Source organism: Octodon degus, unplaced genomic scaffold (genome assembly GCF_000260255.1).
Source record: "Octodon degus isolate 3935 unplaced genomic scaffold, OctDeg1.0 scaffold00102, whole genome shotgun sequence".
Lineage (NCBI taxonomy): Eukaryota > Metazoa > Chordata > Mammalia > Rodentia > Octodontidae > Octodon > Octodon degus.
The window spans coordinates 4,544,277-4,560,167 of record NW_004524678.1 but is presented as its reverse complement, the minus strand read 5'-3'; the positions used below and the strand labels follow the sequence as shown (position 1 = coordinate 4,560,167).

Sequence of the window (15,891 nt, the reverse complement as noted above, 5' to 3'; positions counted from 1 at the left end):
CAATCCCTGGTTCCACAAAAAAAAAAAAAAAAAAAAAAAAAAACAAAAAAAAAACAACGAAAACAAAAACAAAAAACCAATATGTAAAATAACAGACCCATGCAGCTGGGAGAACATGTAGAGGGGCATGGGAGGTGATTATGCACACATAATTTCTCTAGTGTATGAATATGAATTGCCTACATCTAGTATGTTATCATATGAAAGCAATAAAAATATGTATTTTCATATTATGCACAGAAAAGTAGAAGGGAAAAATAAATCTACCCATCCTGCGACTGATAATCACCATTAATATTTTGAGACACACTTAACTCTTTCCTTATACACAAACATCTGTATTAAACAAACAAAAAATTTAATCACTTTTAGAAACTTCGTTAAGCTACATATCTTAAAATCAAGAAGATGCCCAAGAAAGTTGGTAAATAAAACAAGACAACAATGTCAATGATCTAATACAATCTTTGTTTTCCTTAAGAGCAAACAGCAGTAGTAAGACAGATGAGGAGGGATAGAGGGAGCCGTCAGCAGAGGTGCAGCCCAAGCGCACATGAGAGGAGGACTTCAGACACGAGCCACCTCAAGCAGTCCTGTCCCTGCAGGGCTGTCTGCACCAGGCCGCCTTGTCACCTACTGTTCCCCTGCGACCCCTTCCTGCAAACAGCCTTCTGTTCCAGTTCCACAGCATTCATTAGGGGACTTTACATTCATTCAGACTTCTCATTTTTGTGGGCTTATCTTTTCTATGCACTAGGTAGTCTCTTCTAAAAGTTCATTTTCTCCTTATAAGACTCTCTTTAAACTTTTATGGGGGTGCTCCATGTTTCTGCCTCCTCCTTACACATCTAACATTTAAGCAGGGACAGTGAAAGTAAGAGCCATGATGCCCCATCCACATCTCAGAGCCAGTATATACGAATGTAGCCAAGTCCACTGCAGGACCAGCTTTTGGTGTGAAGGCAGAAGGAATGTGAATTTTATTAATTATAGAGTAAGACAAGAGAACAAAAGCTGCCATTTCTTCCCCTAAGATGGCACAGTTTTGAGACTTAATTTTGCTTACAAAGAGAGTATGTACAAAACAGTTCCTTCTAAGTTAGGGTCTTCTCTCTCTCTCTCTTTTTTTGTATTTTAGGGAAGGGTCTACAGGGTGTTCAGGGTCTCACTACTAGATCTGACTCATAGTGATCCGCCTGTTTACAGCCTCCCAAGAGCTGGGATTATAGGTGCGCCCCAGGGGCAGGGCCGGCACGGCAGGCCTTGAGACCCAACCTCTGGCCCCTGTGCCTGCTTGCAGGTGCTTTAATCCACTGAGCTACTTGGTCAGCCCTGGAGACAGGGTCTTGATACCCAGTTCAGGCTGACCTTGAGTTCACTTTGTGGCCCACTATGGTCTCAAACCCCCCATGATCCTCGTGCTGGGATTACAGGTGTGTGCCACACCTGGCAGTTCCTTCTAATTCTGGTAACCTCAGAAACTGAGCCAACAATTTCTAATATAAAAGCAAATAGTGGGAGGTATATATTTGCAATAGTTAATAGAAGGCAATACTCTAGGAAGAGAAGAGAGAGATAAAGGAGCAAGAAGTATCTGTCATGGTTCTAGGAGTGTACACATCTGTGCTGACACATTTTATCTAGGTTAAACGTAAGTGTCTCTGGAACCATGATCTTCACCCTGAAGAGATCACCAACCTGCCTTACTGAACTTTACCCTCTCAAAACAGAGATGGAGAAATTTCTCTAAGTTAATAAAACATTTATGAGTTTGACTGAAACACAAATATAGGCTGATTATATATAACTAAGAGTACAATCTGAACTTTCTAGATAAAAAATAAGCCATTACCTGTCTGATCCTAATAAGCGAAAAACTCTTGTTTCATCTGAAATCTCCTGGGTGACCTATAAAAGAAAATACCTATCAGTAACCTTTTAGTTCCCATCTTACTTTAATAATTTAACAATTACTTAGAGCAGTTATTAAACACAGTGAACAATTTTTGACAAGTGAAATAAATTTCAGTGTTTCTCTGCTGACACTGGTACAAATTAATCAGCACTCATGGACACGTGGTATAGGCTAGGCACTTGCTTTCCTTGTATGAACAATGTGCGACAGATACGGTTTGTAATCCTCTTATTATTGAAGAAGAATCTTTAAGGATCAGAGAGGTTAAGCAACTTGCTCAAAGTCCTATGACGGGCAGACCCAAGATTTGCCTCCTCCTTCATTTCTCAATGCAGATGTCGGCGGTGGCAGCCTGCACAGCTGTGTGGACACGTCCAGACACCACTTTTTTTTTTTTTTGGCGGAACCAGGGATTGAACTCAGATCCTTGCATTTGCCAGTCAAGCGCTTATCCTACTGAGCCATCTCCCCGGCCCCCAGACACCACTTTTGCACATCACTGTATGCTACAGCATTCTATTCCTCAGACATGCACAAGTACAAAATCAGAGTGGAGACTTTGGGGCAACTTTAACCAAGATAGGAGAGTACCCGGTGTATGAACACTCAATTCCTCTGTCACTTTTTAGTGCTTCTGCTGGACTAAGCTCTGGCTATCCATAGTGGGAACTAGCTTATGAATATGCTTTTTATTGACTTTTTTTGGTTCTGAGGGTTGAACCCAGGGACTTCACACTGAGTAACATCCCCAGCCCTTTTTTTTTTTTTGAGATAGGGCTTTGATAAACCACTTAATTGCCCATACTGGGCTTTGACTCATGGGTCTTCCTGTCTTAGCTTCCACAGTGCTGAGATTAATAGGTGTGTGCCTCCACACCTAGCTTTTACTGACTATTTTGCCCCTCTTTATTTTACATTCCATATCTCATCACTATATTTTAAAATCTATTCCCCAATAATTTAACTGTACCTGAGCCTTTATTATGGCGGACATCAAGTATGCATAAGATTAGTCTGTTAACATGGAGTTTGCAGTTTAGCTGGGAAAGTGAGTCAGGAAACAAGTTAGGTGCATGGAGCTAATTTCACAGCGTGAGTCCAGAGATGCTCTGATCATTGTACACTGGAGTGGCTGAATGCCACTTTATGAAGGACATTAAGGCGACAACGAGACCCAAATTGAAAGAAGAGAACATAAATAGAAAGAAGGAAGCAAGATACAACAGGAGTAGGCAGTTAGGGGGCTGGGGATGTAGCTTAGTGGCAGAGTGCTAGACTAGCAGGTGAGAGGCCTTAGGTTAGATCCTGAGACCCCCCCCCCCAGAGATAGTTAGGAAATCAGATTTTGTTATTTGATAAGACGAGAAACAGATAATGTTTAGATTTCTAACCACAGGAATGAAGTAATGAGAGAGTCTTTAAGGATAATCTCACAGAAGTGGGACTTACACACTTGATCAAATACAAGGACCTGGTGACATTTGGTGGTACAGGCCACTAGGTGGACTGAGATATGCAGACAGTTTATACAATTTTGTTCCTGGAAGCATTCTAATTCTCCATACATACAGTATTTACTTTTATATAAACTAGAGTGTGGATAAAATAAAACTGAAATTCAAATAAAAGAAGATTCTGAACTTTAAGGTAAGTCCACAAATTTGTGAGGTTGTACTTTAGAAAACCACACAAATGGAAAATGTCTATTACAGCAGGATTCATTCCCTAACATGGAAACCCCAAAACTTTCTCCTTCATGAAACGTATCATCTCAGCTTCAAGTGACTTTTAGAGATCCTTTAAATCTATGCTCTGCCTCTTAACTACTTATGTGATTGTGGACATGCTACTTAACTACTCTCTATTTGTAAAAGAAGAATATAAATAATATCTATTTCATGGGTTACTTTGGGCCTCAAATGAATTAATGTTTAGTCAAGAGGAAGGGTGTCTGGGGGGAGAAGAATGTAAGGGCAAGTAACGGGTGGGAAAGATATAAGCAAAATACTGCTTAGGTGCAGGGACTAGGGTTCAATCCTTGGTGTGCCATGCCCCCCCCCCCCCCCCGCTGGGGTGCGCGGAGACTGTGACTGAGACAGGGAGTGGTGGCACATGCCTGTAATCCCAGTGCTTGGGAAGCTGAAAACGGGAGGATCACTATGAGTCAGATCAGTGTAGTGAGACCCTGTACTAAATACATTAAAAAAGTATATATATATACATATATATATGCATATATATGCAAATATATGCATTGAAATCCTCTAAAATATATGAAATTGGAGGCAAGGGGTAAAAATGATCAAAGTATGTCAGGTTCTTGTATGAATCTGCCAAAATAAAACCCATTAATCTGTATAAATAATAAAAATAGTGAAAAACAAAAGCTAGTATTTGTAAAGTGCCTGGAACATATCAGGCATTATATAAGATTTCCAACAAGTATCTTCAGTGTACTGGTAGTTGACACTTCCTAAGTAAGTTAATTTCCTTTAGTCCCATAATCTACTATGTATTAATTTATAATTTAAAATACTTAAAAAGCTATATATTTATAATTCTGGGGTTTTTTTGGGCAGAACTAGGGATTGAACTCAGGCCCTTCCAGGCAAGCACTTCATCTACTGAGCCATCTTCCCAGCCCCGAAGCTATGTGTTTATAGATTATATTCATTAAATACAAAAATTCAGCAAGGCTAGCAATCATACTTACAAAATACATATTAGATGAAAGAAATTGTGTAAGCTTGTATTATTTTATAATTCCTTATAGCCACTGAGAATTTTACAATACAATATAAAAGTGAACATATTTAAAGATGACACAGTTGTACTTTACCAGTTCATATTACTAAGGGCTCTAGAAACAGTAATGTGGGTTCAGAGGGAAATGCGTCGAATGAATGCTTTTAACACTATCCTTAGTGGGAGTCAGGGAAGGTAATCTGAGGCTAGAAACTTACCTCATCTGACTTGAAGCTTTTACCCTGCATTCCGTGTTTCCAGAAAGCAAGCACACTGTCTTGAAGGCAGACTAAAAGAGATAAGGGAGAACTGAAACTAAAACAGAGCACGGAGCATTTCACTCTTAATTTCCCTTAACTGTTTTTAACAAATAATAACTTAAGGCTCTTTAAGTGCTTAGGGCAAAATTCCACTGTCTAGACCATTATTTCTCAACATTTTTGTGGCTAAGACATGTCTAAACTCAAGTAATTTATTGAGGCAGGGTTATGCAAGCTTTCGGATATATATATATATATCAGGCATCCATTTAAATATAGGCTAACTTCTGATGAGCTAGATACCAGCATATTAATTTCCCTTTCGCATGCTGTATCCTTTGTCTGAAATTTTAAAAAAAGCTATTAAGCAAAAATCTTTTATGTCCATTTTCCCTATCACAGAACAATTTTTTAAAAATGAATCTGCCTATAATCCAAAATTCAATCACACATTGAATATTTATGGCCTGAGTCAATTTTATAAGAAATTATTACTATTAAACCAATTATTATGATGTAAATATTAGAGATAATTAAGTAAATTAGAAAAAATATAAACATAAAGATAATTAGGGAAAGTGATTGATGATTACTTATGTTTCTTATTGAAAGACTGTGTTCAAAGTAAGTGGAAGAATGTTCTGGACCACAATTCAGTTCAATACAAGGAATAATACATCACTGTCATAAAACAAGTCATGTGTTTCACTAATGATGACAAAATATCTAGTTACTGACACTATTTTTATTTTATTCATTTTTTGTACTTAGTACAGGGATACAGGGTCTCACTGCGTAGATCCAACTTGCAGTGATTCTCCTGTTTCCAGCCTCCCAAGCACTGCGATTATAGGCAGGTGCCACCACACCCAGTCTCAAGCGCCATCTCAGTGCTCCTGGAGGTGGGGATGGCATGGCATGCTGGGGTTCCTGGGGATCAAACCCTGGCTGCTGCACTCTGCCTAAGCAGACACTTTATTCTGCTGAGATATCTGGCTGGCCCTCTGACTATATTTTCTAAGACTTAAAGGAACTCTTTTATCCAACAGAGTCCTTGTGAGTACTCCAGAGTGAGCTAGCAGGAAGAGTTGGGAGCCTAGAGGAAACTCTTGTGTAATAAAATCTTCTACATAAATTTGCCACATGTGAAAAGGTACTAGAATGTCTCAGCTGGAATACAGACAGGTCACGATCTCTATGGCAGGTTCTCTTTTGAAAACACAGGTGTAAGAGTAACAAAGAACCAAAAAACTAAAAACTCCAAAATTCCTTTTGTTAGGGCCTGCCAAATAACTCACTGGATGGGGCTGGAGGTTTGATCCCAGTGCCTGCCGTGTAGGCCGCACCCCTGGTGTGCGGAGACAACAATTAATACTAGGCGTGGTGGCGCACCCCTGAAATCCCAGCTCTTGGGAGGCTGTAAAAGGTGGATCACTACAAGTCTGATCTAGTAGTGAGACCCTGAACACCTTGTAGACCCTTCCCTTAAAAAAAAAAAAAAAAAAATTCCTTTTGTTTTAGCATCTACAGAAAGTTTTAAGTTTTGCGCTTTAATATATTAACTTCTTTAATCATAAGCAAACTTTCTCTCTGAAATGTTATACAGAAACACAAACATTTTTTGCTTTGCTTTTTGTTTTACTGGTGCTAGGAATTAAGTCAAGGCCTTATGAACTTTACCACTGAGGTATACCCTTGACCGCTTTTATTTTGTGATGGAAGAAAACTGCAGTTTAAGAGGAAAAGTTCGTATTATTTAAAAAAATGAAAAACATTTTTTTTTTTTTTTTGTATTTAGTATAGGGTCTACAGGGTCTCACTACGTAGATCAGATTTGTAAGTGTTTCTCCTGTTTTCAGCTTCCCAAGTGCTGGGATTACAGGCAAGTGCCACCATGCCCAGTCTCAATCACCCTCAGTGGGTCCCAGGGGGAGGGCTGGCATGGTAGGTCAGGGGACTGAACTCCTGGTCCCTGGTCTGCCTAACCAGGCACTTTAGTGGAGGGAGCTATTTGGCTGGCCCTTTTGCATTATAATATACCAAGTACATAAAAACTGCCAACTTTAACTTTGATCTCTGGCTGAAAGGGATCATCAACTATTCAAAGTATTTATAGTGCTGGGTGTGGTGACATGTGCCAGTAATCCCAGAAGGAAGATTTCAAGTTTGAGGTCAGTCTGGACAACTTATTGAGGTGCGGTCTCAAAAACTAAAATGAATAAAATTTTTAAAAGAGTTGGGAATATAGTTCAGTGGTGGAGTATTTGCCTAGTATGTGTGATGTCCTGGGTTTAATCCCCAGTACCTCAAAAGTTTATAACCATATTTCTCCTAAGTTCTATTGCTGCTGAAAAAAATACCGATATATGGTCATTATGTGTATCTGTAATGTACCAAAATAAGCTTAACTTACAAAAAAGCTTTTCACCTTTAAAAATAAATAATCCTGTGGGAAATATAATTATGTAAACTAACCTAAAAGGAATGAATAACCATCATCACACTAACCAGAATCTTACATAGCAAAGAACTATAGCATATCTAATACTGGTATTACACAAATACTTTCACGATTTGAGAAGAATTACAAATATAATTTAGTTGATGCAGCAATGGGCATGAACAGAAAATTTAAAAACACTAACAAGTTTTAAATATTCAGGAAATAATATATTCTAGATCTGCTCTGTTAATACAGTAGCAATTGGCCACATGTAGCTATTTATATTAAAATTTAATTAAACATTAAAAAGTAATTCTTAACACTAATCATGCTTCAAGTACTTACAAACTGTAAGTGTTTAATGACTACTGTATTTAAGGGCAGAGAAAAAATAACATTTTTGCCGTCACAGAAACTGTTAGGCAACAGTGCTGGTCTAGACTACCCCAACTATGAACATATGAACAAAAAAGCCCCAAATATTTCAAACTCCAAACTCAGTAATAAAAACAGGGGACTTACCTACAGATTCAATGCGAAAATCAAAACTTAGCTCAGAGGCCAGTTTCTTACTTGATTTTAGTTTTCCTTGTAGATTTACAATTTTTACAAATTCTTAAAAGAAAGTTAAAAAAAACTAAAGTCAAAACTAGAACTATAAATTTCTTAAAATAAGTATAACACGATACATGGATTCTATATCAAATATTAATAAAGATCAATGATTTACTTAAGTATACTCAATGAAATATTAATATGTTTTAGAAGATATACCGTTAGGAATGTCTCCTTGGTAATTCGTTTCTGTCTTTTTACACAGTGTATAATGAACACTAACATTCTTATAACTTAAAGTATTTCTTTAAAAGTGGCTATTTTGCTGCCTACTTAGCAATACCTGTTGCTTTCTTCCTATCAAATTACACAACATCCATTATATTTATCGTAGTTAAAACTTTACTATATGAATTCTATTCTGCAAAGGTACAAGGAGCAAGAGACAGTATTCTTAGGGTTTTTACCCTCTGGGGTGGGGAGTATATAAAATAATTCAACTTCTCTTTTTCCATTTGTTTTGAGTTTCATCATTGTTCACTCAGAGTTGAGAGAGTTTTGCTTATGCATCTACTACCATTATATGAGATTATAGGCCCACTATGGTTCAATAAAACCAACTTATAAACAGTAGAGCTGACAATGAATTTTTAAAGTCTTCTATCCCTTTAAAAAACAAAAATCTCAAGAATATCACTTTCTCATTACCTTAATGAAATGGTAATTAATTAATTAGCAGAGCCTTTTTAATCACTTCTCACCATGAGGGACTGAACTCCGGTCTTTGCAGTGAACATTATCTCTGGCCCTTTAAATTTTTTTAGGATTTTTTTTTTTTGTTGGCAGGCTCAGGCTGCTTGCCTTGAGGGTGGGTGTGCTGCAGCACGTGGTGCTGCGGTGCTGCGGCTGGAACTGCAGTCTCTCCCGCCTGCTTGATTTTGCTCAAGAAGGCGCTTCAGACAACTGCGCTAACCCGCCAGGCCCTCAAACTTTTTTGAGATGGGCGCTCACTAGATTTCTAAATTGCTCAGGCAGGGCTCAAACTTGCAAACCTCCTACTTCAGACTTTCTGATCTCTGGGATTACTGGTATCTGCCACTGTGCCCAGCTGACCAGTGACTTTTGTAAAAATTGTGATAAAATTATAGCTATTACCAAAATGAAAACTCAGCACAATTTATCTTTCTTTGATGACTCACAGGGTATTTAATCTTAAAAGTTCAGCATTATTAAATCTGATTATTTGGTTAACACTAAATTTTCTATTTGTTTGGATAAAAAAGAATCAACAGCTTCCCTTAAGGGTAACTGAGTAACACTCCAATCTTACTAATACAGTATGCAGAGAACCAAGCTTCTAACAAAGGGATGATAGCGAATGAAAGCAGGTGTGTTTTAGTTTACCCATCTGTAATATGAGAGTGATCTTTATGATTCTATAAAGTACAATAAACATGTTAAGACCACAGAGAGATTAGTGCAGAAAAAAATAGCAAAATCAGCAATGAAATAATTTTAAAAATAATGTTGATCACTTATAGGTAAGTTTAGTCACTAAAAACAAACTGAAATAGGCCAATTATAGCAACTACCACCAAATTTCAAATACAATCCTGTCCGGGAGGACTCCATCTTGTAGGATTTACAGAATAATAAGGAGGGTGGGTTTTATGAACTAAAGTGATTTATTTGCAAAATCAAAGTAATATCTACTCCTAAAGCTTTTCTGCCTCTCTAACTGCTCACAGTATAACATACTTCTCTCAGTAAGCATTCCCTATACCAAAAGAATCATAGTTAGCAGGTAAGGATGTCAAATCCATATGTACATTATCCTGGGGGCCAGCAGGATAGTTCAGCAGTCTAAAGCGCCTGCTTAGGCAAGCTTAGGCAAGCCTAGGGACCGCGGTTCGATCCCCAGCACCGCATGCTGCGCCAGCCTTGCTCCCCAGGTGGGCTGAGTTGGACACAAAAGTAAATAAAATAAAATAAAAGACATTGTAAAAAAAAAAATAAAAGAAACGCAGCCTGATACGAACTCCAAAAGTTTGTTTTATGACTTGGTAGTGACTGTGACCACCTACTTTTCATTAAACTTATGCATGAGAGAGAATAGTTTATGCAAATTTTACCACAAGAAATGGCATGTTAAGAGGTATAACAATTCTATTATACCTCCAAGTAGGCCAGGGGAAAGTATCGATAAACAGATTAGTTACTGGTAGCCAATTTCATTTTTTCTTCACAGAATTACATTAATTTTTTTTTTTTTTTGGAGGAACCGGGGATTGAACTCAGATCCTTGCATTTGCCAGTCAAGCGCTTATCCTACTGAGCCATCTCCCCCGCCCCACAGAGTTACATTAAAATAATTATTTCATCTACTATATTAAAAATTCCATTGAGCCATCTCCCCGGACTAATCTAGTATATTAAAAATTAACAAAGTACTTACTGTCTAAACACACTAAAACAGTATCTCTCTCCAATTGTGTCACATGAATGGAGTCTAACTGTTGGCTGCCTGAAGGGAGAAAAAAGTTGTATGACATGCTTTTAATAAACAAGAATAGAAAATAAACACAAAGTGAATTTTGCTGTGATTTAGTTTTGGAAATATAACATAGAAATCATATTTTGTCATATTTTACTCTTCAAAAAGTATGCAAGAATCAGTTAAGGGAAATGGATTTAGGTCCTAACATGGATAAATGAGCCAAGAAAATCTAAACTATTATTATTTTTTTTTATTAACACCTCAGCTAGTTCATAAAAGATGAGTTACAAAAATAAAATGAAGCAAAGAGCAAATATAGGGAACCAAGTAAGGGCACGCCACACAATGGGAGATGGAGACACGATCAGTGGGGAGACTCACAGCAACCTTGAAATAAAAGCCAGTGATTCAACAGAGCACAAAGGTCACTGTAACTCTGATTGGGGAAACTTTTCTAGGTATGTGGGAAGACTTTCCTCAAAGAGGACACTGAGTGGCACAGTGAACAGTACTTTATTTATTTATTGTGGTATTTTAGGGAAGGGTCTATAGGGTGCTCAGGGTCTCACTACTAGATCAGACTTGTAGTGATCCACCTGTTTATGGCTTCCCAAGAGCTGGGATTACAGGTGCGCCCCACCATGCCAAGTCTCAACTGCTGTCTCAGTGAGCCCCGGGGGCGGGGCTAGCATGGCAGGCCCAGGGATCCAGTCCTGCACCTGCAGGCTCTTTTTTAAAAATATTTATTTATTTATTTATTTATTTATTTATTTAGTGTCTGTGTGTGGCCAGCTCAGCCCACCAGGGGGCGGGGCTGGCTGGCATGTGGTGCTGGGGGATTGAACCGCAGTCCCTGTGCTTTGCTTGGCTTAGCTTGTTCTAAGTAGGTGCTTTAGACCACCGAGCCATCTCACCAGCCCACCTGCAGGCTCTTTAATCTGCTATTTGGCTGGCCCTTGAACAGTACTTTAAAGTACTTTAAACAACATTTTTGCAGAATTCAACTTTTTACTTTGCTAGTAGTTAAATGCTGTCTTATTATCTACTAATTGACAGGATGATATTTTTGTAAAACAACTTAAGCACTAAAAATGGTTAAATGAAAAAAAAATGGTTAAATGGTCTTTAGTTCAACTAGGACAAGATTTTAAACAAAAAGTAATTTTTTAAAAAAATTTAATGTATTTGGTTGTTTCAGGGTCTTACTATGCAGCTTGGACTCATAGTGATCCTCCTGCTTTCAGCCTCCCCACCTCTGGGAGTACAGGCATGCGCCACCATGCCCAGACTGTGGCTCGCTTAGCCCACTCTGGAAGTGGAGCTGGTGTGGCATGTGGTGCCAGGGATCAAGCTATGGTCCCTGAGCTTGCCTAAGCAGGTGCTTTAGTCCACTGAGCTATCTCCCCGTCCACAAAACAGTCATTCTTTATACCGCTGGAGTCTATGGGTCACCTCACTTGAAAATGGCCACATTCAGATACATGATATTTTAGGGTACTTACAGAACTTCAAGAACATAACATAGTGAAGAATCCAGGTCTACATAATTAATAAACTGTCTCTAGCAACACCAAAAATAATTATTCTCAGCTCATCTACATTCATTCACCTGAGAATCACCCTTGGAGATGTTGTAACAGTAAAACATGACTGAGACTGTAAGATCCAAAGTAAGAGCTTCACTTCAACAAGTCATTGCCAGTTGCAGGCACAGCTACTTGGTTGAAACCCCTTCTAAGAATGAAAAGTCTGGGGGCCAGGGAGATAGCTCAGTAGGATAAGTGCTTGCCTGGCAAGCACAAGGGCTTGAGTTCAATCCCTGGTTCTGAAAAAAAAAAAAAAAAAAGAAAGAAAGAATGAAAAGTCTAAGAAGGACAAGTCTAAGAAGGACAGAACACAAGGCTGCCTCACCTCTGCCTGAGGATGCTTTCAATGATGCCCTCAGGCAGCATTCTGGCCCTTTCCAGGAAGCAATTGTTACTGTTTCAATTTTAGCCTGCACAACGTTAAAAGGGGGTAAAATAGGATACCTCAGACATTACAAAACAAATAAAAAGCCATAAAAAACCACCCTGACCTCAAACCCCAAAATTCTGAGGACTCAATGCATTTTTAAAAAATCTTTTTTCCAATAAATGTTTAGCTATGAGCAAGGTAACGAATATATAGATGTGGTTGCAAATATATATTACATGATTGTATGCAATGATACACTGTACTCTATATAACCAGCAAAATAAAGTTGGGGCTGCTGGCTAAAAATAATATTAGTGTTTATTTATTATTGTGCTTTCTAAAATTGTTATTACTATTACTATTTTCATGGTAATAATAGAACATGGGTGCTCTACCACTAGCTACATCCCTAGCCCTTTTTATTTTTCATTTTAAGACAGACACCTGCTATGTTGCCTTGGCTAACAGTATATGGGAATCCTTGTGCCTCTAAGTAGCTGAGGTTCTAGGCATACACCATTGCACCTGGATGCCTTTAATTTTTTTTTTTTTTAAGTATGAAGTTCATAACAGGTATTTCCATTTAGACTATTTCTCATGATGATAAAGCAACGTCATTTTATACTTTTCTATTAGCTATTGGATGAAGGAACACATTCAGCTTAACCCATGCTATTCCACAGCAAATTAAAGAAAAAGATGGGTATAGGTATAAGTGGGAAGGTTCTTATTGTACCCTAAATTATGACTTGTTTGAAGGAGGGAGAGAAAGAGAGTGATTTCAGAATCTAGCACATGTTAGAATTGGCTTATACAGTAGCGGGTTGTTAAAATTTCTGGAATTTTTTAAATCATATGAGATCAAGTTGGTAGTTAAAAAGTGGCTGTGGTGGTATTGTTTATACCATAGAAATAGGCAGCCACTGGTTGTACCTACAGACTTGGCTGTTAAAATGTCTGTCACTGGTTCACACTGATTCTCCCCCACCCTGCCTTTTTAATGTGGTGCCAGGGACCAAACCCAGGGCCTTGTACATGCTAAACACATACTTTATCACTAAGCTACATCACCATGCCCCATACTGATTTATGTGGATTCTATATTACATTTGATAGTTGGGATATACAGCAAGTTCTTGAGCTCTAAAACCAAAAGATACTAAGTAAGAACCAAACTTCTAATACTTGTAAGAGATTTCTTTACAAGGTGGTAACTGTGGTCAATAATAAAATGACCACAATTAAAGTTGCCAGACTTCCTATGTTAAAATCCCTAATAAACCTGCGATTACAGATGGTAAAATACACCATGTAGCAAAGAAAAAAATGAAGACACTTTCTCAGTTTACATATTTTGTGAAATGAGAGTTAGAAAATAAACCCTGTAAAATCTGCATTCGCTATTCTGAAACAGACATCTAACTGCTGTTCACACGTTTCCACACTACGCTGCAGGACAACTGCTCCTATCCCACTGCACTTCTCTTCCTATCATCTACTTCTCCAGCCTCTTCCTCCACATGTTTCCCAGCCTCTAGAAACTACCATCCTATTATCTCCTTCCATCAGATCAACTTTTTAGCTTTTACAAGCGAGAACACATCTGATTTTGTGTGCCTGACTTATTTTACCTAATGTAAGGACCTTTAGTTTCATCCCTGCTGTCTGCACATGCATTTCACTCTTTCTGTGGAGGAGTAACAACAGTCCATCACATAAATACTCTTCTTCCTTATCTATTTATTTGCTGGTAGATATCTAGGTTGATTCTATAATCTAGATACTGTGGATAATGCACAACAAACGTGTGTGCAGGTTATCACTTCAACATACTGATTTCATCTCATGTGGATATAAACCAAACAGTGAAGACTGCCGCATCACATGGCAGTTCAATTTCTAGTGTTTAAAATTATCTCCATCCTCTTTTTTTTCTTTTTGCCAGAACCTGGGATTGAACTCAGGCCCTTGCACTTGCCAGGCCAGCAAGCGTTTATTCTACTGAGCCATCTCCCCGACCCCATCCATCTAGCTTACATTCCTACCAACAGAGTTTGATAAGTCATTCTAACTATAGTGAGATGATATCTCATTGTAGTTTTGATTTGAATTTCTCTCAGTGACAATGACTATTTTTTCATTAAAATAAATCTTTGACTTGTTAAAATTTAATATTTGGGAATAAACTTTCCAAATTTTTTCAGAGCTCTCACAGGGATATATCTGATAATCTCCTAGGCTACTTAATCATTCTTAGAAAGTACAATGGATACCTAAATGGAAAAGCTGAAAAATCAAACTTCAAAAACTAATAGTCTGCATCTTGTACTATGAATAACTGCTATGAAGACAATATACAATGTATTATTGAAACTGTCCTACTAATTGGTTTTGAAACTGTCTCATTGCTATTCCTCAATAAATTAAAAAAAAAAAAAACAGAAAACAAACCAAAAAACCCCTTCTAATCCAGTATGAAAAAGCACGTCCTTTGACTACGAAGTGATGGATGTAGACAAGATAGGTTAAAACAGGATAGATAAAAAGGTAACTTTCAGAAGATAATAAAATCCTAAAAATGTAGAAAGTTCTTTTTTTTTCTTTTCATTGTCCCAAATTTATTGACACTACAGAGTAGCAAAGAGATTCAAACAGCTCCATGTGGTGTTTTGAAACTCATCCTGACGGTAGGTTGTGTGACCCACAGGTTGGAAAGGCTGCCAAAGTCCAAAAGCTTCAGCATTTCCTTAGCGTCAAGATCTACTTCAATGATTTCCTGATCCAAGGCTGAGACCTCAGGGACGTAATTATCTCTCCTTTCTCTCTCCTCCTCTTGTAGCTTGATGGAAATACCCAGCACAGGGCCCCTCTGTATCCGCGTCATCAGATGTGTGACACAGCTTGCTACCTTGTTGCGGAGCTTCTTGCTGAGGATGATAGTGATTTTCTCCCACACGCACTTGTTGGTGTGGAAGTCGTTTCCCAGGCACGTATAGTACTTCTCAATGATGATACGGGCTGCCTTCTTCACTGTCTTGGTACAAATGAGGCCCATGTTGGCGGGTCCCAAGGAAAGAGCTAGAAAGTTGTTTACTTGGCAAGTCCAAAGACTAAGCTGGGAAAAATTCAGACCTTTAAATGTCAGTGATCATTAAAATTTTCCTTGGTAAAATAACTAATTTCCCTTGCAAACAGATCACAAACCACACATGTATGATCCTTTTGGCTGACTTGGCAATTAAGTTCTTCAGAAGAGCCCCACACTAATTGAATTTAGGTGTTCTGGTTCTTTTGTATGCAAAAATATCAACAGAGATAAATAAAACAAAACAAAACTTACCTGCACCAATTTCTGTAAACCATGAAGATGCAGAATTCAAATTGATTGTCTCAAACTGAACTACTTGATTTGATTCATTGCCTTTACTAATAGCTACACACACCATAGGGTATTCTTGTTCTGGTATCACCAGCATTTCAAAAACGTTCAAAGGTGTTGGTAAAGGAAAATCAAAGTGCT

General features: G+C 38.0%; 1 protein-coding gene and 1 pseudogene across 1 annotated transcript in view; both read right to left on the bottom strand.

Moving 5' to 3' along the window:
• The window catches only part of Map4k5 (mitogen-activated protein kinase kinase kinase kinase 5), a 120,204-nt gene that overhangs the window by 974 nt on the left and 103,339 nt on the right, over positions 1-15,891 (bottom strand). The window contains exons 27-31 of the mRNA XM_023723751.1: positions 15,712-15,891; positions 10,374-10,442; positions 7,886-7,978; positions 4,879-4,949; positions 1,853-1,908 (exon numbers count right to left, since the gene is read on the bottom strand). Of these exons, the coding sequence (XP_023579519.1) occupies positions 1,853-1,908; positions 4,879-4,949; positions 7,886-7,978; positions 10,374-10,442; positions 15,712-15,891 (469 nt within the window). The remainder of the gene's footprint in view (positions 1-1,852; positions 1,909-4,878; positions 4,950-7,885; positions 7,979-10,373; positions 10,443-15,711) is intronic.
• On the bottom strand, positions 14,842-15,485 carry LOC105743151 (annotated as a pseudogene).